The sequence below is a fragment of the Orbicella faveolata genome, unplaced genomic scaffold, assembly GCF_042242905.1.
Source record: "Orbicella faveolata isolate gen_17 unplaced genomic scaffold, um_ofav_v1 contig_26, whole genome shotgun sequence".
In the NCBI taxonomy this organism is placed as follows: domain Eukaryota; kingdom Metazoa; phylum Cnidaria; class Anthozoa; order Scleractinia; family Merulinidae; genus Orbicella; species Orbicella faveolata.
Window position 1 is genome coordinate 13,543,596 of NW_028301554.1, and position 21,393 is coordinate 13,564,988.

Sequence of the window (21,393 nt, forward strand, 5' to 3'; positions counted from 1 at the left end):
CAGAGCTGGTGACAAAAGACAGACCTGTATCAAACTAGGTTCGATTTCCGCCGCTTTCTCGACAGGAGTGCTCACCGGAGCCGATATACAAAACATCCGCTCCGCAGGGCTTAGTGCGCTGGCTGGGATTCTTAAGCATTGGCATGGAACTTGCTGGGAAGCCCGCTTCAAAACAATTGCTTGCTTACTGGTTTAAACTCGGAAGCTTATCCTAGCTGGAAAATGCACATTTTTGGCATGAATCTAGCTGGTAAATTTTAATGTGAGGTTTTCCCTGGTAGACTAGCTCCATTACCAGCCGCCACTCTGGAAAATTAGCCCCGGGAAATTAGCATGCACTCATCGACCGAAGGCATTTCGCACGAAGAATGGACTCAGGGTGCCGCCTAGTGATAAGCAGGGGCGTAGCGTCCATATACGCACGTACGCCCGTGCGTACAGTTGAAATCTGGAAAAAAAAAGTTTTATTCCCTTATAGCATTTGTCAAAGTTACGATAAAATAGGACAGATTTTTAAATTTCGAATTATACTGGCCTGTGTGTTTGTTTTCCCAGTACCTTTTAATTAATCCATAAACGACAAGAAACGTTATTTGGCTCCTAGACTTGTTCACTCTCTAGTTGTTTTAGGAAGCCAACACCCTTTTAGCTTTAATTCTATATTCCAGCGAAGCTCACTGAGCTAATAGAAAGAACCGTTAATGATATCTACTGCTACTTCGGCAGTGACATGGACATCTCTAAGGGCGAATTCAAATCCGAGGTCAAAAGATGGAGGCAAAAGTGGAGTGGAATGAATGGTAATGTGAAGCCAAAGACTTTGGTTGAGATTCTTGATCATGACAACCCTCAATTCTATCCCCGAGTTTATGTTGCTGTGACAACATTGTTGACGTACCTGTATCAACTTGCACTGCAATCTCGTTCCCAGTCTCCGTTCCCCTTGACCAGCGGTCGGAAACGAGAGCTCTAGAAGCAACCATTTCAGGCGTGCGCCATAGATGCAGACTGCGCAGTGAAACCGGATGGACAGAAGTCGGTTATTTCAAAATGGTTGCTCCCAGAACTCTTGTTTTCCGACCGCTGGTCAAGGGGAACGGAGACTCTGGGAATGAGATTGCTTGCACTGCTGAGCGTAGTTTCAGCAGTATGAAGAGATCGAAAACGCCCTTACGAAGTACCATGGCAGATGGGAGATTGAGCTCTTTAGCAATTTTGCACATTTCCAAGCACAAGGACGTTGACATTGATGATGTTATAACAGAGTTCGCCCGTCTAAAGAGTGCACGTCTTGCCGTGTTTTTACCATTGTCTTACCCCATTTTTTGTTGTAGGTTACCGAAAACTCTAAAGATGTGTAAAATAAACAACCAACTACGGCATTTTCCGTCGCATTTATTTATAAAAAATTTCCGCGGAAATAGTTGGAAATGACACTTCCGAGACACTAAATTTCAAAATTTTCTGGGGGAGCATGCCCCCAGACCCCCCTAGTATTTGCGCGCTGTGCGTACACCTTCAGAATCTCACGCTACGCCCCTGATAAGGTCACTTAGGATTCGTCTATCCAGGCATGCGCTGCGTCATATTACACAGCAGTTATATGACCCCTGTGTGACAGCTGAGCTGTCGACTTTGAAAGCGAAAACGTTGCTATTGCAGGCACGGTCACGTCCCAGCCAAAGCTTTTGGCTACAGCGCTCTACAGAGTCGGGAACGGTTTCTTAATAAGAGAGTTGATTTTATTTCAACAAGGTAAGTTTCCTGTGCTTTCTCTTGTCTGTTAGCTGTGTAGATTCAGACCTACTCTGCTATTCTGTATTTGCCGTTATTGTTCTGACCAAGCTGGATAACAATTAATTTTATGTGCATTATCCCCGGGTATTATCTTCTTGGTGTGCTTTCCGTTTAGACAACCAGATCTTCTTTGTTGTTTAACACATGTCGAAAATTCTTGATTTACTTATTTAGATGTTTACAATTTTGTTTCAGCAATCGTCAGAATCGTTTCGTGTAACGCTATTGCAGCTAAAGACCATTTACTGAGGTATGTCAGTCTTGTAAGCTGTTGTATGTCTTTCGTGCAATAGTACCGGGAATAGTATCGTCTTTGACAAATGCTTACGCGCGCCGTCTACTTTAGATGTAACATGTTCACTTGTACAGCTAGTAAGCTTATATACACTTGGTATTTAAATTTAAATCAAATTCTAGGCACAAGTAAACAAATTCTGGCAAAGATTTCCCAAGTGCGACCCATACCTATAGCACAGTCAGACGGCTCCACTCTACTTAAAATTCCTCCTCATAACAGAACATTTTGTTTTTGTTAGACAGCACAATCAGTATCAAACTTGCTATTAATTGCCCTTAAAATAAAGATGTTTTGATCGTAATATCAGTCTCAATGCGTTTACGTAATTTCAATGAGATGTTCTATAAAAAAGGCTTTAACAGAAAAAGAGACTCTAGCTTTCCATATTTTGCGACTCCGTTTGAACTGGCCTCTTTGGAGCATTCTTTGTTTCTGCAGGGAATCGTGAATTGATGCCACCTCGAACAATCGTGGTGTTGAAGGCAACATGAGAGGCACACCATTGGCTACCGAGCTCCAGTTCACAGCACGAGGAAAAGGGTTTGCAAAAATTAATGTGCTAGTTAATTCTAACCATATCTTTGTTAACTAATAGAGAAAAAAACGTTAGAGAACTGAAAAACGTTTGTGAACTATTTAGTGGTTGTTTAATGCTTAAAGACCACATGCTGAATGGTATACAGGAAGTGAGTTAACCGCTTTCTCACTAACCGAAAGTGTCCCGTGACAGAGCCTCCCAACAAAAATGAAGTTACCTCTTTAACGGCTCATCGTAAGCTAATTTTAAGTGATCTCGTTGGAGGCTTCAACACATGGAAGGTTGTGCCGCGAAAATATTTGTTATCTCTGAAGGGAGGTTTGGAAACACCAAAAGATTATTTTCCTTGTAGACGACTGCTGGTAATTTTCCCAAATTATCCCAGAATCCTGATGTCTTTTCGAGAAATTCGGAGGCATTTCCACTTAGTCCCAACACAGTTATGAACAAGTGTTTGATCTCAAAAGACTTTCCTAAACTGGCGAAAACACGTCAGCTTATTAGGAGAAAAGTGTTGTCTGTCAAAATGCAATAAAGTAAGCTTAATGGAGATAAATTTTGCTTGAAACATGTAAACCTAACTTAATATTTAGAGAAGTGTTTGTGATTTCGCAAGGGAGTCCAAACTTCTTCTGAACATCTTAACTTAATTTAAAGAAGTGATGGTGATCTCACAAGGGATTCCAAAACTTCGTAACATCTTAACTTAATTTATAAAAGTGTTTGTGATCTCGCAAGGGATTCCAAAACTTCTTCTGAACACCTTACCTTAATTTAGAGAAGTGTTTGTGATCTCGCTAGGGATTCCAAACTTTCGTAACATCTTTACATACTCACTCTAGAAAAGTGTTTGTGATCTCGCAAGGGATTCCAAAACCTCTTCTGAACATCTTAACGTATTTTAGAGAAGTGTTTGTGATCTCACAAGGGATTCCAAAACTTCGTAGCATCTTACTCTACTCTAGAAAAGTGTTTGTGATCTTGCAAGGGATTCCAAAACTTCTTTTGAACATCTTAATTTATTTTAGAGAAGTGTTTGTGATCTCGCAAGGGATTCCAAAACTTCGTAACATCTTTACTTACTTCAGAAAAGTGTTTGTGATCTCGCAAGGGATTCCAAAACTTCTTCTGAACATCGTAACTTACTTTAGAGAAGTGTTTGTGATCTCGCAAGGGATTCCAAAACTTCGTAACATCTTTACTTAGGGACCGTTCATTTTTTATAAGGTAGGGCGGGCTGGTGGGATTTGGGGGGGGGGGGGCCATGCGAAAAAAAATGGCTTTCGAGGGGGGGCCATCCCAAAAAAATAAGGGAAAAAGGGGGGGTCACGTGAAATATTTTAGTAAAACTTTAAAATGGCATAATGTTTGAATATCAAAAAAATTGCTATAGAATAAACATAGAAGGCAGGATACAAATTTATTACAAACTTTCCTTCTGCTTTAAAAAAACGTTTAGCGACAAAAAGCATTTGTAGCTACTGAAAAGAAGTATTTAACACTGCTATTTTCGAATGCAACTTTCACTGGCACTCATCTTCATCTCCGCTGTCGTCGAGTTCTTCGTCGCCGCTTGTGCTGCTATGGGAGTCTCTTTCACCAATGCTGCAAGAAGCAGCACTGCTTTCCGTCAGAGTGTACTCTTCAGGGTACATGAAGGTGTAAACATAATCTCTGACTTCCCGCTCAAGGTTGGTGGTGATTCTGCTTCTTGCAGCACTGGTGAAATAATTCCCTTCCAAGAGCTGTGCGATGTATGGCCCATCTCTTCTAAATATCGACGTGGTAACATCCTCAACTTTAAGACACTCTACCGGGACGGCCGTTCTAGGAGGGCACACAAGGCATTGTGGAAGATCATTTCCTAGCGGGTTTCCAACACAGATTCCATAAACTCGTTGGACGTTGTTTTCAGTCCGCTTCCTCTTTCTTTCATTTGACTTTCTGCGGTTTTCTTTTTTCCTTCTCCTTTTGTTGATGTGCTGTTTGAGTATGCCTTTGAATATGCTGTTATAATTGCTCTTCTTATTTTCTAGTGCTTCCATGTCCTGCGTGACCTTCGTCAACTTAGCTTCTGTACATTTGATCTGTTTTACATTAAAACTGTGGGCAAATTCTTCGCCCTGCTTTAAAGCAAGCCAATTGGACTGAAAGAGTGTGGAATCGTGTTCCTTTACATCTTTCAATATGACATTCAACTTTTCCACCATTGCTCTGTGCTCTTTGATGGAGAAGTTCAGTTTTCTTCCATCACTGGGCTTCAACTGGTACCCTTGCATGGAAAACTCACTCGCCCTTTCTGAACAGCCATCCGCACCTAGAAAAATTGCTTCTTTTGCTTGTAAGATGTCAAACTGCCTGGATCGTTCAGCTGTAAACCTTTTCTTAAACGACTCGTCGCTTTCGCCATTATTGCGCATTTTGGAATGAGCCTCTTTCATGATGTTCATGTAGTAATGCGCTCTTTCCCCGATTGGATTAACAATATAAAGAAGAACGAGCATGGAAGTGGCAGGCTGGTTTTATCTGACCCAGAGAGCGTTGCTCTATTTGCAGATAAGTTTATTGCCAAATCGAAGTTTGTGGTGGATTATCTTCAGCATCTTGAAGTGCTGGAATTTAAAAGGAAAAAGAGAGCAGAAGAAAAGGCAAAGTTAAGTAGGGAGGAGGATTATCCTTGGACTGAGTTGTGCGAAGATCTAACCAAGCTTAAAAAGCTACGTGTTCCAGAACTAAACAAGTACTCAAACCACCACAGGCTGAAGCAGCATTTGAAAAGCAGCAAGAGTGAGAAAGTAAAGGCAATTGTAAGACATTCATGCTTGCAGCAGAAGAGTCCTCTCAGAGCTGGCCCACCAACACTGAGAAATGCCAGGACATTGACACAAAATGACAACAGGGCAAGTGCTGACAGCAGTGAAACAGATGAAAGTGACAATGATGAGTATGACAGTGATGCCATTGACTCTGGGGGAGAAGATGACTCAAGTGACATCACTCTTGCATTCATCAATTCAGATGAGGAAAATGCCAATTAGAGGCCAAATGCCACACGCTCAGGGCGAGCCATAACTAGGAGATCCTAAATTGACTTCTCTTTCTTTTGATTTGTTTCTTAAACAACAGCTCTCTGTCGTATAGAGATTGTAAATATTGTCTTCATAGTGAGCACAAAAACGTGAAGTAGGGGGATAAAAGAGAAATATTAAAAAAGTTGAAATCTAAATATTGTTTGTTCAATTTTTTTTTTGGGGGGGGTCATCCCAAAAAATGTCCGCTATAAGGGGGGGCCATGTGAAAAAATTGGTAAGCTGAGGGGGGGTCATGCGATTTTTAAATGGTGCTTCCCAAATCCTACCAGCCCCCCCTCCCTCATAAAAAATGAACGGTCCCTTACTTTAGAAAAGTGTTTTTGATCTCGCAAGGGATTCCAAAACTTCTTCTGAACACCTTAACGTATTTTAGAGAAGTTTTTGTGATCTCGCAGGGGATTCCAAAACTTCTTCTGAACACCTTAACGTATTTTAGAGGAGTTTTTGTGATCTCGCAAGGGATTCCAAAACTTCGTAACATCTTAACTTACTTTACAAAAGTGTTTGTGATCTCGCAAGGGATTCCAAAACTTCTTCTGAACACCTTACCTTAATTTAGAGAAGTGTTTGTGATCTCGCTAGGGATTCCAAAACCTCTTCTGAACATCTTAACTTTCTTTAGAGACGTGTTTGTGATCTCACAAGGGACTCCAAAACTTCGTAACATCTTAATCTACTCTAGAAAAGTGTTTGTGATCTCGCAAGGGATTCCAAAACTTCGTAACATCTTTACTTACTTCAGAAAAGCGTTTGTGATCTCGCAAGGGATTCCAAAACCTCTTCTGAACATCGTAACTTACTTTAGAGAAGTGTTTGTGATCTCGCAAGGGATTCCAAAACTTCGTTACATCTTTACTTACTTTAGAAAAGTGTTTGTGATCTCGCAAGGGATTCCAAAACTTCTTCTGAACATCTTAACGTATTTTAGAGAAGTGTTTGTGATCTCGCAAGGGATTCCAAAACTTCGTAACATCTTTACTTACTTTAGAAAAGTGTTTGTGATCTCGCAAGGGATTCCTAATCTTCCTCTGAACATGTTAATTTATTTTAGAGAAGTGTTTGTGATCTCGCAAGGGATTCCAAAACTTCGTAACATCTTTACTTACTTTAGAAAAGTGTTTGTGATCTCGCAAGCGATTCCAAAACTTCTTTTGAACATCTTAACTTATATTAGAGAAGTGTTTGTGATCTCGCAAGGGATTCCTAATCTTCCTCTGAACATGTTAACTTATTTTAGAGAAGTGTTTGTGATCTCGCAAGGGATTCCAAAACTTCGTAACATCTTTACTTACTTTAGAAAAGTGTTTGTGATCTCGCAAGCGATTCCAAAACTTCTTTTGAACATCTTAACTTATATTAGAGAAGTGTTTGTGATCTCGCAAGGGATTCCAAAACTCCTACAGTTTATTTAACTAGATGAATGCTGTAACAAGGTTGTCGAAAACTGCAGGAAAAAAAAAAAAAAAAAGAAATTCACTACCTATACTAAGAGAAATACTTCAAAACTCTCTTTGGTTCTCCTGAAGGTTCCTTGAACATCGTAGTTTGCTATTCAACTGTATGAGTGTTTTTTAATTTATGAAAGTTTCCTAATCATTGAAGGGTTTACAAAGATTTTACTTAGAAGAAGTGCAGTTACATATAGGTTATTTTAAACAATTATACCCATTTACGTGAAGTGGTATTATTTACGACTGTTCTTCGCGATTGTATTTTATTGTGTTCACATGATGTAAGTTTCTCCGCAGGTTCTAGAGTGAAACGTGGAGTACTTTGTTGGTGTTTTGCTGAACAAATTGCATTTCAGGTATGATATAGGCTTTCCTGCAATTTGAAAAAGGAAAAAAAGACCTGCGTCCATACAGAGGTGTTTTTTAAACAGTTAGACACGAGTTTTTTTATGAAGGGAAGAGTGTTTTTTTTAGTTTTATTTATAGGCAATTTCAAAGATAAAGGTACAAGACTGTCAATTTTTCCTTTTGAAGGTCAAAAAAGTCAATACCATTTTTCAAGATAAAGATCAACGCGCGCATGCTAAATGTTGTTCCTTTCCTTTTTACACAGGTTGAAAGAGAGAGTTGACTGTGAGACCATTTTGCGTCAACACTATAATTCAGGTAGGTAATTCAACTCATATAATAACGTTAAGGACTGCAAAAAGATTCTAAGGAAAGCTCTTTTTAACAGCTCAGTTTCACGAAAATAGGTAGACATATGGTCAGCTGCATATTACTAATTTCTGGTAGAAATGCTAGCGTCGGACGTGGTGATGGTTGTTGAGCATCTGACATAAGCAGTTAGAAGAAGTGTTGTGCAAATGGAAACTGGAATTATGCAGTTTACAAGCGTCGAGGTCAAGATAGTGCCTTCCTGGCAAACGTTTTGTTTAGTAAAGCATATTAGCATATTCGTAGCGTTTAAATCAGATATAATTAATCAGTAGCAAGATTCAGTTTTCTGTCAGAAACTCGAAAGCCTCCAGTAGAAAAGATCCAATGCAAAACTAGCAGCCTAAATGTATGTCGCCCAAAAGAAACACTTCCCTAAAGGAATTAAAACTATTTACCTTGAAGATTAGGACAAAATAAATCACTGTGTCGAGTTTTAAGGCTATCTTCTTCTCTAATTGGAGATCACAATTACATATACGTTATCAAAAAAGTGAAAACGAGGCTATGTAGGCCAGAGTCGTTTTATTCCTTTATAATCCGTTAAATAAGTCTCTACTTTGTAACCTTTAAACCAAAAAACGCCAAAGCGTTTTTAGTATTTTGTTCCATTTGCTTTTTTAGTGTGATCAAGTTATAAGAAACGTGGCCAGACAACAGAAGGCATTGGTAGCCATTTTTGCATATGGTCAGTTAGAAAAATAGATTGTTAGATGATGTTGTAGCTTCCTAGAGGGACGCTGTTTGGGCAAGAATGCACTTTCTTTAGTGCAACTGCTAACGAGGATTAGGATGTTTTCGATTATAGATTCTGGGTACGATTTCTCACAAGTGCCGCCAACACTTGACTCGGAGCTGCAGTTGGGATTATAAGAAGATATATGGTCTTTCATATATTCACTTGTAGTTGGGACTATGGTTGAAGGGGCAGGTGCACCAGAGCAGTTTTGTTTTCTCACAATTCTTTCAAAATTTGCAAACGAATGAAATATTAATATTGCTCTGGCCCGAGAATGAAAACTAGTTCAAAATGTCTGCTAGTTTTTCTCAATGTTGAGTTTTTCTATTTGTAGCTAGCAAGGGGCAATTAATACAGTCTGGATTATAGATTCTGAGGAACAGGTACGATTTCTCATAAGTGCCACCAATACTTAAAGATATACTCGGGGCTGTCAAAAACTTATGTCGTTAAGTTTGAAGGGGGCAGGTACACCAGAGCAGTTTAAAAACTGGAATGTGCGCGCTCGAGGTTCATTTCCAGCCCTTGTTCCTCCCATTATGGACTGAGAGGAAAATTCAATTACAATTTACAAATTAGTAGAGCTAACTCTAAGTATTGAACAGATCCGAGCATAAAATCCACTATAGTACATTTGAAATTATCTACCAGTTTCAAAAGGTAACTAAGGCAGTCTGAACCTGGGTCCGTTGCGGTATTGGTTTCCTGAAAACACTGACAACCCTAAACAGCAGTGGCAGTTAAGCAATTAATTTATCGTAAGTTTTACTTTTCTAGGTATTGCTCATTTTATGGCAAAATAAATGGTTTCTATAGATTTTTTTACAACAGACATCTAATTCTATTGGATTTTACTTTTTTTATGCATGCTACATCTCCATTGAAGCCTGTATACATTTGGAAGAAAAAATGCAATCTACTTTGCATTTTTCATTAACAGCTGAATGGAGCAATGAGTTCTTGTAGTCTTAGTGGCCTTGGACACAGTTCAGTTATGATACATTCAGCGACAATTGTTTCGCGGAGGGCTATAAATTACTGCTAGATGAATTATTACATGGATAGAGAACTGTTCTAATCTTACTGCCATTCAATGATAATTGTAGTGTTTCCTTTTTGAGGTAAGTAAAATTTTTGTTTTTTCATGTTCACTAGTTAATTTAGTTGTAATTAATTAATTGATTAATTATAACTGAGTCAAATTAATTAATTGATTAATTAATTAGATTCAACGGAATTTTAATTTAATTAACTCAATTAATTAAATTAAAATTGAATTTAAAAAGTTATTTATACTCTTCCTGGCTGGCGCAAAAAGTAATGTAAAAATTGCTGGGAAAACCAGCGTTTCTTAAGTTGTGCTGGCTGGGAAAAAGCATCCCCCAAACGGTTCCTGGCTGGCAACTTCATTTAGGTATCTTCTACTAGCTGGCGGTGCGGAGCGGATATTATTTTCCCATGGTTGTTAATTATTAACTATTTATCTCTTATTGGATGTCAATTAATACTTTCGAGCAACAACAAGTCAATTTTAAAATTTTTCCCGTTGAGCACTCCTGCCTTTTGAGACGAATTCTGAGAGAACCTGTTTTCAGCGGACACCCTGGTTAAGCGGACACTAGCTTGGGTCCTGAGAGTGTCCAACTAATTCAGGTTTCACTGTACAGTCTGACAAAAGTTTACCTCATTAGCATTTTATAACTGCAGAGACTTACCTCCTCTGTTAAACGTTTTATTTACATGAAAGGTCAATTTCGAGAAAAAAATATGGTACTTCCCATTGGGAAGTAATATATCAAACACGAGAGACAGTGTTTCATATCCAAACACCGAGAAGAGAGTTGAAAATACGACGCGCAGCGGAGTATGGACTTAGAAATAGTGAAAAAATTGGCTGAGCCTAAGCCCCGTACCGATTTTTTTGAAACGTAGTTTCTGCTACAGTGGGGCACATTTGTTGAGTAGCGTTCCATCTAACGTCAGAGCCATTAGATCTTTTATTAACTTGAGATACGAGTTAAATCGCCAACTGTCCTACTCCTACTCACACGCAGCAAACATGTAAATCAGTTTTTTTTCTTTTTTATTTAATATATCTCAATCTTGTAACTGATGTTTTTACCGTGTCTAAATAAAGTGGGTATGTGTGTATGTATGTCTTATTTTGGAAAAAAGTCGTCTTTAAACGAACAATAACCATTACCGAGCGCTAATCCGGCGTAAACAGGCTAACTGGAGTGTAAGCAAACTTTTCTGATAGTGGTCGCAGTTGCTAGCTATTGCTTAATTTTCAGAATTTAATTTTTCTCTCGATTTTATTTAGTTGTGGGACTCTACCCAGCTGAAACTACCTCATAAAAAAAACCTACAAATAGCGTCTTATCCTGTCGAAGCGTGAGTAACTTGATTTTGCACTGATAAATAATAAGGACGTCTTAGGCAGGCAGCAAAAACCCTTGCCTGCGTAGCATGTGTAAAACGGCAGAAGGTAGAAGGAGAGCGGAAGAAAGAGTAGGGATAAAAGGAGAAAGCGTGGGAGAGAGGGACAGTGAGTGTTCCTTGCCTTTGCCTCTCTCCTAACCCGTCCGCGTTTACGCCTGCAACGCAGGCTACAAGAACTCTTGCTGACGACCAAACTCACTATAGATCCATGTTATGTTTCGATACAAGTCAAAGGTATTTCACAGAATTGCATAGGTTGAGGGTCTATTATTAATAATTAAGGGGTCGTACATTCCTCAAACCGCCATATTTTGTTCCTTCGAACTCGCAGACCGCTTTCATTTTCTCCTAAAAACCGAAACCGCCCTACTAGAAGGGCGATTATCATCATAACCGATCTTTTAGCAGTATGTAACAAATTCTTAACGAAATGCTAGATCTAACATCAAATTGCTTTTAACTCCATTCCGGAACCAGCGAACAAAACGTTTTGACATCTAATAGGTTGTTCACAAATGCTTGAGATGTTTATTACGACGCGTAAAAGTATTAGTTTTGAGGGCTCTCTTTAGAGGGCTCTCTTTTAATTGAATAATCGTAACAAAACACGCAAAAACCGAAAAACTTCGAGACAAAACCGGCACTCAAAATTGGCTTAAACAGCCAAACCGCCAGAGTATAATAGACCCTCTACAGGTTCAAGTCTTTCAAAAATCAATTTTACGACACTGAAATCGTTTCAATCTTCAAAGCTATAGTTTTGCAAGAATGGAACTCTCTGCAGTTTTTCTCTCACCAAGTCCTTTTGTTTAGCTGTCCATACTACATTGTAACGCGTTTTTTTAGCCTCGGGGAATATAATCTTGGAACAGTCTTCAATATAGCGCTGCTCACAAGTAAGATGCAAAAACTGACAAATTCCCAGCAGGGTTTTTCTTGGTTGTTTGATCAGTTCTGCGCTGTGGACCTCGCAAACTTCGCCGGGAAGACTCTTCTTGAGTTGATTGTTTCTCTCTGCTAAAATGAAATACTTGTTAATCTCTTTGTCTAAATTGGAAGGGTCATTAATCTGAAAAAAAAAAAAATCAGATGCCATGAGTAGAGTGCAATGAACATGTGCCACTAAGTTGTCTATTTTAAAAATATAGAGTCTAAAAAGTTACGTACGTGAAGCAACTTTCAAAGTTTCAAAGGAACATGTGATTTATTTTGATCGGCCATGTTCTCAGAAACTAGTGACATTTCTCTGTTGTACAGCAAAATACGGAACTGTGCTACGTCATAGCCTTGTTTCAGCGTCATCAGGGCGTCGTTTTTCAAATCCAAATCCAAGATGGCGGACACGCCTAATAGAAACTGGGGACGAGGTTGGGGCTGATCATTCTTGTCAAATATTCGCATTAAACAATTTCATAGACAAACTTAAATAAATACTTTACAAGCAAATCGTTACCTTCTTCCCACTATCAGTGTCATCACGTTTTTTTAACGCTTTGACCAACATCGTAGCAATGTTATCGTAAGGATTCCGGACGACATGGAGAAATTTCATGGGCATCTCAACCACTTGTTTTATTTCCTCCAACGCGTTCACGTTGCTTAATTTCTTGAGTTGATTAGTTGTTTTTCCACCTTTCTTGTCACCTATAACCTGTTAATATATATGTTTAATATTATTAAGGGATTTAGCCACACAGGGTGGAGACGATGGTTTTCCACATGAACGATTTCTCTAGGGTCCTCTAGGCTACCGTAGTCTAAGTTTTGTATCAGGTATACTGATGTGAACATCACCAGCACAATCTGATGGCAAATTCGCATTGGAAACTTCTCAAGTGTTGAACGAAATTATTCTATTGAAATGCGATACAAATTCGTGTTGCCAAACCGGGTCAGCTGTCTTATTGAAGATGTCCTTGAACAAAGCTGCGGGTTGGCTTCAGGCGAGCACAAGTATTTTTGATTGTACTGAAGACTCTGTGGTGGTGAATCCACGTCGAGGAACACACTTAAATAGGTAGAGGCTTTGACTGAAAGTGCATGCAATGATATTGGCGTCGTTCTTGTCGAGATGTGAAAAAGTTGTGAAACAAACGGATAAAACATTAAAACATGGTCAAGAAAACCAGCCCTAGCAAATTTGTGGAGTTACACATTTATATAACAAACTAACGTAACAAGAATGAGATAATCACCAAAATATTGTTATTGTATTTTCCTTGCCACTGTCCTGGTACGGAGTAACTATAGCGGTGTTGGACTGAAGCCGTCTTTATGGAGTTCAGGTATAGCTGGTTAAACAGGAAATCCTTGTTTTTGTCGGCAGTGCTCCACTGTTGCCACTTGCTTATTACATCCAACTCATTGGCAATGATCACATTAGGATGAGCGTCTAACAAGGACCGAACAAGGGTGTGACCACTGCGAGGGTAGCCGATAAACATCAGAAATGTTTGGACACCGTCAAAGACATCCTGGTCTGATTTCTCTTGATCGTTGGTTCTAGAGTACCTTGTCCCACGAGAACCTTAGAACAGAACACAAACCAATTTTGCGTGATTCTAATTTTAGTCGCTTCAAGTCGATCACATCAGCACAAGACAAACTTGTATCGCATATAAAAAAAAAAAAAAAAATATATATATATATATATGCTTTCAATTCACTTCGGATAGCTCTATTCTTTCAAGTCCTTTGAGGTTTCTTGAAGACTAAAAACCCGGCCATATGTTTCGAGAGTAAAGTTTCAAAAGCTTTTAAGATCAGTTTTGATGTTTACTCAACCTCGCCCCCAGGGTCTCTCATCTCTCGCTTCGGGAGGGCGGGAAGATGAGGGACCCTGGAAACGAGGTTGATGTTTACTTTGTTCAGTTAGAGGCGAGGTAAACACGCTGGACTACGAGTTGAGCAGTTCGGACTCGAGTCACAGCATTGGTCTGGCTCGTTGCGTTATGACTTCGCCGCTTGCGCTCCCCCGTTTCTAGTCGAATGCAATACCACCGACCGCGAATTAAAACTCTATCGCTGTTTTACAATCACCATGCCATATACCCGGCACATAACCTCAAATCGAATGCGATCAAACCTAATCGAACCCGGATCGAACTCAATCGAAACCAATCGAACGCAATCGAACATTCTATATGAGTTCGATTACTCGAAAGTTTTTCAGAGAGTTTGAACTTAATCGAACTTATTCGAACCCAATCAAGTGATTGGTGTTCGATTAGATTCGATTGAATTCGATTAACCGAAAGTTCGATTTGGTTCGATTAGTGACATTAGGGAAGGAAAGAGAAAGAGTGATGGAGTTAGTAGGTTTGAAAGAGTAAACAATTAAGATTTTTTAAAGTTCCAACGTTAAAATCTAAAGGTCCCCTCTCACAAGTACCAACCAGTACCCTTTGTTGACAATATCCCGCGGGCTCGGGATATTGTCATTTCTCGCGAGTTCGAACCACAGTAAGGGAACCATAGTAACAACGACGATTGCTAGTAGAACAGAGCAAATATAACAAAATTTATCGCTGTTTTCTCAACCAAATGTTTGCACTACAATAATGGCCGATCTTTAATCGACTTTTTGAAAATAGTTTTTAAACCTCCCATTCCTTATTTACTGTTTTCAACGCAATATTTGCAAGGAGAGAGAGAAAAGAAGGACGACTCGTGCTCTCTAAGTTTGTCAAAGCGTCCCTCCTCTGGGCAACAAAAATATTATTTAAAAATGGTACAGTTTATATTTAACGAACCGATTTTAGTATTTGTTATCGTTTTTTCGTTCACTAGGTGGTATAGGTGTTTTCTACTACACTGAATTTGAAGTGTTCTGCCTGTTTAACTGTAAACTAAAAGGAGATCTGTATTGTGAATGCTGTCTACTTAGAGTATAAATTCAAGATTGAGCAAAAAGAATTAAAGATGCTAATTTTCTATCGCGGATAAAAATCAAATAGACCTAAACCGCAAAGCACCTGGTCAAACAGTAGTAAATATCGACTTTTTAAAGTAGCTTGCACGAAAAAGGAAATTAAAAGGCATATATGTGTTCCGAATTTTTGTTGTATCTGAAAAAGACAACAATCTCAACATGACTTTTACATGTAAATTTACTTTCTCGTTAATGCGTCCATTTAATTCAGTTATCTGGTTTTGATTCAGAAGTTTTTGAATTTAGACTAAATTATATTTAATTTTTCCCTACCTTTCTCTCGCGCTAAAGCGGGTTGTAAGCCTCGTACCTGTGTATCATTCATGCACAGTATGAATACCGTATATACAGTGGCCACAACTAACATGGCAGTAACTGCAAAAAGTAACTTTCCATTCATTGCTTGTGCTCTTCAGTTGTAGATATCCTAAGCTGCAAGGTTCAGTCTGACGTCTTCGTGCTTTTCTTTGTTCTTATGACACGCTTCTTGCACCCAACACGTTGACAACTTTGCCTCCAGGTTCCTCTCTGCCGAAGATGTAGTACAGAAAACTGGGATAAGCCATATTGTGCGATATGTCTAAATATAGCCTTAGTAAATATAAATTTTCCTTCATCTGCTTGACTTTTGTTCAGTTAAAGGAGCTACGTCACGGTTTGCGCATCATGAAAAGTTTAGGCTAAATTTTAGGCTAAGTTCGTCATTCGTATTCCGTGCTAATCTTCTCCATCTTAACCAAACTTGTTGCTTTACGATTTATTGTTATCTCTCTGGTATTTTGCTATCTTAGTAAACTACCATTTTTAGGTTTCCTTTAATTTAAAGATAATTTTGTACGTGGACAAAATAACTCGAAACGCCGTGACTGAGCCTTTTGAAGGTGACAAGCTTCTGGGTCAGGTTAATTTTAAGATTCTATGCTGCCCTCAGGTTGAATGGCACGTGGACTGGCCACGCCTTAACATCTAACTGTTATAAAGATACAGCTCAGTCAGCCGATGTGTCATGAACTTGTTGAAGCAGACTTTTGGGGAAACTAGCAGATCACCTCAACACTCTTTTGTTCTATTAATTCACTTTAATTTCCAATGACAGTTGTTACAGCGTTTTTCTGTTTACACTCTTTACTGATTACAACTATTACAACAACAACCACGAGTTCACTTGTCACGTTCCTTTTAAGGTGGCTCCCTGGAGTATTTACGAACACCATCCCTATAGAGCGCGAGTTAGAAAAGTTAGTTAATTTCTCTGTAGAGATTTCCCTGTAGAGATTTACTAGTATGGGTACTGTTAAAATAAGGCTTATATTTTGGTTGTCGATTTTTGGTTTAAGGCCGTTACCATTGCAACATCTCATCTAATGACAGGCAGATATATTCCTCATTTTGCCCTAAACTCTTTAATATTTATACTTTCTTTCGGTGACAATTTTTCATACTTAATTTGCCACATCATGAAAATGATATTGCCTGACATTTTGAATTCGTAAAAAGTCATGGTTGCTCAGACGGTTTTTCCAATATTCTGTAATTTGTCATTCTTCTAAATACATTAGATTAGCTCTGACAGATTTTAACAAAAATAGGGTATTTTAATTGAATTGGTTGTGGTTACAACTGAGCCAAATTTAAAAAAAATTCACCGAAGGCAACGCGAGGAAATTCACTGTCAGTTTTGCTTTTTGTCCTCATGTTGACGTCATAAAAATCGAAAAACACTAACGTTTTCCTTTGGGCGCGCGCAGATTACTTGAGCTTTCGTCCTATGTGCGCGTGCAATTTTAAAACTACAGGGAGCCACCTTAAAGGGACAACCACACGATCCATCAGATCACTGTCAAACTGTCAGTTATGCTAACGTAATGTCATGCGCAATTCGCATAAGGTTCCATCGCGACTGCGCACTAAGTACTTAGCATATTTTCCTTCGAAGTTATCGAGGTAGACTAAAACATTTTCTACCTTGATTTTAACTGTCTATTCGTAAGTGTTTGACCTAAATAAGGTAACGTGAACAATATAAAAGTTACAATCGTGGTTTTTATTGACCAAAACTTGAGGATAATACTAAGTTAAAAGATAAAAGTTGTTGTTAAATATTTCTTGCGACATAAATGTTACTATCAAAACAATTGCACAATCCCAAGTTCGTGGGTTGGCCTTTCTCAAATCTTAAGCCCGCCTAGTCCATATCATTACCTGTTCGCACTCTCGAGCTTAAACATATTCAAAAGGACACCTTAGTGCTATTAATTTCCTTGCACCTTTGTGCGAAGTGCGAACGAGATACGAATAATTTTAATTAAACAACCCTATTTCAAGGTCCAAAAAGGACTACTAAACGAATAAAGTTTGGCCGAAAAATTACACAACAAAATCCTGATGAGTCATGGAATCCCAAATGACTATTTCCAGGACGAGCGTTTCCAAAAACTAGACATCAACTTTATTTCGTTATCTCGATTGACGCCAAAAACGAACTAACCATAGCAACAGTAAATACAGCTGGAAAATCCCTAAAATGATAGCACTCAATGGAATATGAATAACTCAAGTTTTCATTCTTAGACAAAACTTCATAATGACAAAATGTAAGGGGAAATTATAAATTGATCAGTAATAAAATAGAAAACCAAGCAACCCTTTCCAATTGCCTGATTTCAAGCCGAAAAGGACTAGGTACGAGTCTGTAAATTATGGGATTAGCAACTATTGATCCCCATAGTCAGAAAGAGCACACCGAGATTCACAAAATCCTCAAGTTTAGTGTTAATCAGGCGAGTTTTGACTGAGATGCAGCCATTTAAAAACGCCAAAATTACACAGAAATATTTGGTTATCATAGCCACACATTTTTTTGCGAATTTTGATGTTTTCAAATGGTTGTATCTTGCTTACTATTGGGTCTATTTGCTCGAAATTTAGGGATTTTGTAAAGCTTGGTCTGCACTTTATGACTATGTGGATCAATAGCTGCTCATCCCATAATTTGTAGACTCACACCTAGTCCTTTTCGGCTTAAAATCAGGCAATGCTCCGAAACATCCCACGATACGATTATATTACCCTGCACCAAAAACAAGTTTTCCCTTAATAATTTAATAACGAATAGATAAATATATAGAGTACATTCTGGCTTGCATTTTTATTCTCTAACAAACTGTTAATGTCGGACTCCATGAGGACTTAACATACAAGACTCGTCGAATGTACTAGGTCATTTCAAACCAACAAGCCTAACAAAGGTACGATGATGAGGGAATTTGTTACTTTCTGACCACAATGATTAAGATCTCTGTAGGTACAGTTCCGTTGCTAAATCGTCTCACAAATTTTCTCTATTTAATTACTATGGTTACGGCCATGCAAGTCTGCAAAGCAAATAATTTTCTTGATAAATTTCGTCATAACATTGTCAAAGTTTACTGCGGAACCACTCGCCTGCGGCTTGTGGTTCCACAGCCACTTTGACAATGTTGTTATGCAATTTATCATCAATAAGAAGACAGACGCATAAAAAACTGACGTCAATTTGTTAAATAGATAACTCTTAGGACAGTCTGATTCATTTTGAAAACAACAGCTCTCAAAAAACATACTTTCTTCGACTGAACCAATTATCAACGAGACTGCAAGCAGTATATCTAAGGGGGGAGGGGGGTAGCATGTTCCCTCGATCTCTTGAAAATTTCATTTTTCCTCCCTTGTTCCCTATTTATAAATTCCTTTGTTCCCTACAACGTTTTGACAAAGTTCCCTTTAATACCTTATTACATGAAAGCTTTGCGACACGTTTATTTCGTGATTTTGAGGTGCGCATATTTCGCGACACTTAATTTCCGCAATTACGCGAAAATTTCATGTAATAAGGTAATAGATATATTCCTTGTTCTCTCAAATCAATCCCAAAAGAATATCCCTTGTTTACTTGAAATAATTCATCATGTTCCTTTGTTCTCTAAGAGCCCTTGGAGGACGTCATATCTTCTCCATCACCGATCGATGGTTGTACTGGTTGCGTTCGACGAAGAGGAACACAAACCTAATTTTGACGTCATTGTACTGCAGATGAAAAGAGTAATTGTAGCACAAAGGAACAGGAGAACGGTAGGAACAGAGGAACAGAGGAATTGTAGCACAGAGGAACAGGATAACAGTAGGCACAGAGGAACAGAGGAACAGTAGGCACAGAGGAACAGGGGAACAGTAGGCACAGAGAAACAGGCGAACAGTAGGCACAGAGGAACAAAGGAACAGTAGGAACAGAGGAACAGTAGGTACAGAGCAACAGAGCAACAGAGGAACAGAGAAACAGAGCAACAGAGCAACAGAGCAACAGTAGGCACAGAGGAACAGAGGAATAGTAGGAACAGAGGAACAGTAGCCACAGAGAAACAGGGGATCAGTAGGCACAGAGGAACAGAGGAACAGTAAGCAAACAGGAATAGGGGAACAGTAGGCACAGAGGAACAGAGGAACAGAGGAACAGTAAGCAAAGAGGAACAGAGGAACAGAGGAACAGTAGGATTAGAGGAACAGAGGAACAGTAGGCACAGAGGAACAGAGGAACAGTAGGCACAGAGGAACAGAGGAACAGTAAGCAAAGAGGAACAGAGGAACAGTCGGATTAGAGGAAGAGGGGAACAGTAGGCACAGAGGAACAGTAGGCACAGAGGAACAGAGGAACAGTAGGAACAGGGGAACAGTAGGAACAGCAGGAACAGCGGGAACAGCGGGAACAGCACAGAGGAACAGAGGAACAGTAAGCAAGGAGGAGCGGAGGAACAGTAGGATCAGAGGAACAGGGGAACAGTAGACACAGAGGAACAGAGCATCAGTAGGAACAGAGGAACAGAGCATCAGTAGGAACAGAGGAACAGTAGGCACAGAGAAACAGGTGAACAGTAGGCACAGAGGAACAGAAGAAGAGTAGGCACAGAAGAACATGGGAACATTAGGCACAGAGGAACAGTAGGAACAGAGGAACAGTAGGCACAGAGGAACAGAGGAACAGTAAGCAAAGAGGAACAGAGGAACAGTAGGATCAAAGGAACAGGGGAACAGAGGAACAGTAAGGACAGAGGAACAGGGGAACAGTAGGAACAGAGGAACAGTAGGAACAGAGGAACAGTAGGCACAGAGGAACAGAGGAAGAGTACGCACAGAGGAACAGCTCTGTCGCCGATGCCAGGGGACGCAGACTGTTTTTTTTCACTCTATCTCTGAATCTTTGACGTTTACATCAATAGCAGAGAACTCCGACATCGAGTCTCATTTGAAATCGATTGGGCTCAGCAGAGACATGCCTGAAAACGAGAAGGTAATCGTTCTGCGGAGGCTAATCGTGGAGGACGAGTTTTTCGGGCAAAATCGGCATGTTTACGAGCCATTTCTTGTGACATCAACTGATTTTTATGAGAAAGAAGCCCAAAAGTTCCAAGAGCCCGGATTTTACGATTCGGAGTTGGGTAACTGTATTCCACTGGCGATGAGTAACATTTTACAAATGCCTATTGTAATTTTCACCTCCATGGAAAATTACCCTGTTACTCACGTAATTCCCAGAGGTCGCGTATTGTGTGAAGTCCCCCTCTTTCTAGCCTATGATCACAGAGGCAGTGGACACTACAACTTAGTCGTCGAGGAAACGACTGCAGACTCAGGTACCGTCAGCCTTGAACCAAGTGTCCACTTAACAGATGTGCCACCAGCCGCATCAAACTCTTCCACGAAATCAGAAGAAAACTATAAAACGAAATGCTCTTGTGGTCGCGGAACAGTGAGAAAGGCAAGGGAAAACGAATTCTGTAAAACATGTAAGTCCCGCTGTCCATGTTTTCGAGCGTTTCAATTGTTGCAACGATTTTTGCGGTTGCCGTTCGTGTACCAATCCGTTTGGTAGGAACGTGCGAGACACAGACAATTTGGAACCACTTCCCAGAAAGAGAGCAAAGCAAGACTTTCAGCAAAATGTCGGCCAAACAGATCGAGGCTACATAGAAAAGAAAGCCGAAGAGCCAAAAACTCAAACTTGGTTGGAAGATGAACATTTATTATTTGAAGCTGTGACATTATATTTACTGATGACCGAACACGATGTATCTCCAAGTCAAATCTTTTCCATCTATCACAAGATAATAGAATTCCAGATCCAACTGAAAACCTACCAGCTTTCCCTGCGCCCTAAGTTGTTGGCGGTGATATCCAAATCGACGAGGAATTGTTTAAAAAGCAAATCCAATATAATTGGTGTTTTGATTGACCGTTGGACTGTTTGCCTCGATTTAAGCTGTTGAAAGAGTCCAATTGTAATCTTCCCTTCCTTTGGCCATATCATTTTTTATATTATTGTTAGGTTTACACACATCGCCTTTTCCACGGATAT

General features: G+C 39.4%; 1 protein-coding gene and 1 long non-coding RNA gene across 2 annotated transcripts; one reads left to right on the forward strand and one right to left on the reverse strand.

Annotated features, from left to right (window-relative positions):
- Positions 1 to 954: 954 nt before the first annotated feature.
- Positions 955 to 20,030, forward strand: LOC149108220 (uncharacterized). Its single transcript, XR_016209034.1, has 4 exons — positions 955 to 1,755; positions 1,993 to 2,635; positions 7,474 to 7,532; positions 7,790 to 20,030. It is a non-coding gene; the product is annotated as an uncharacterized LOC149108220 (long non-coding RNA).
- Positions 10,699 to 15,517, reverse strand: LOC110063222 (uncharacterized). The gene is made up of 4 exons (XM_020770178.2): positions 15,279 to 15,517; positions 13,270 to 13,601; positions 12,528 to 12,725; positions 10,699 to 12,143 (listed from the first exon to the last, which is right to left on the reverse strand). Exons 1-4 carry the CDS (start codon positions 15,403 to 15,405, stop codon positions 11,814 to 11,816), a joined length of 987 nt encoding a protein of 328 aa, XP_020625837.1. The 5' UTR covers positions 15,406 to 15,517; the 3' UTR covers positions 10,699 to 11,813.
- Positions 20,031 to 21,393: the final 1,363 nt, after the last annotated feature.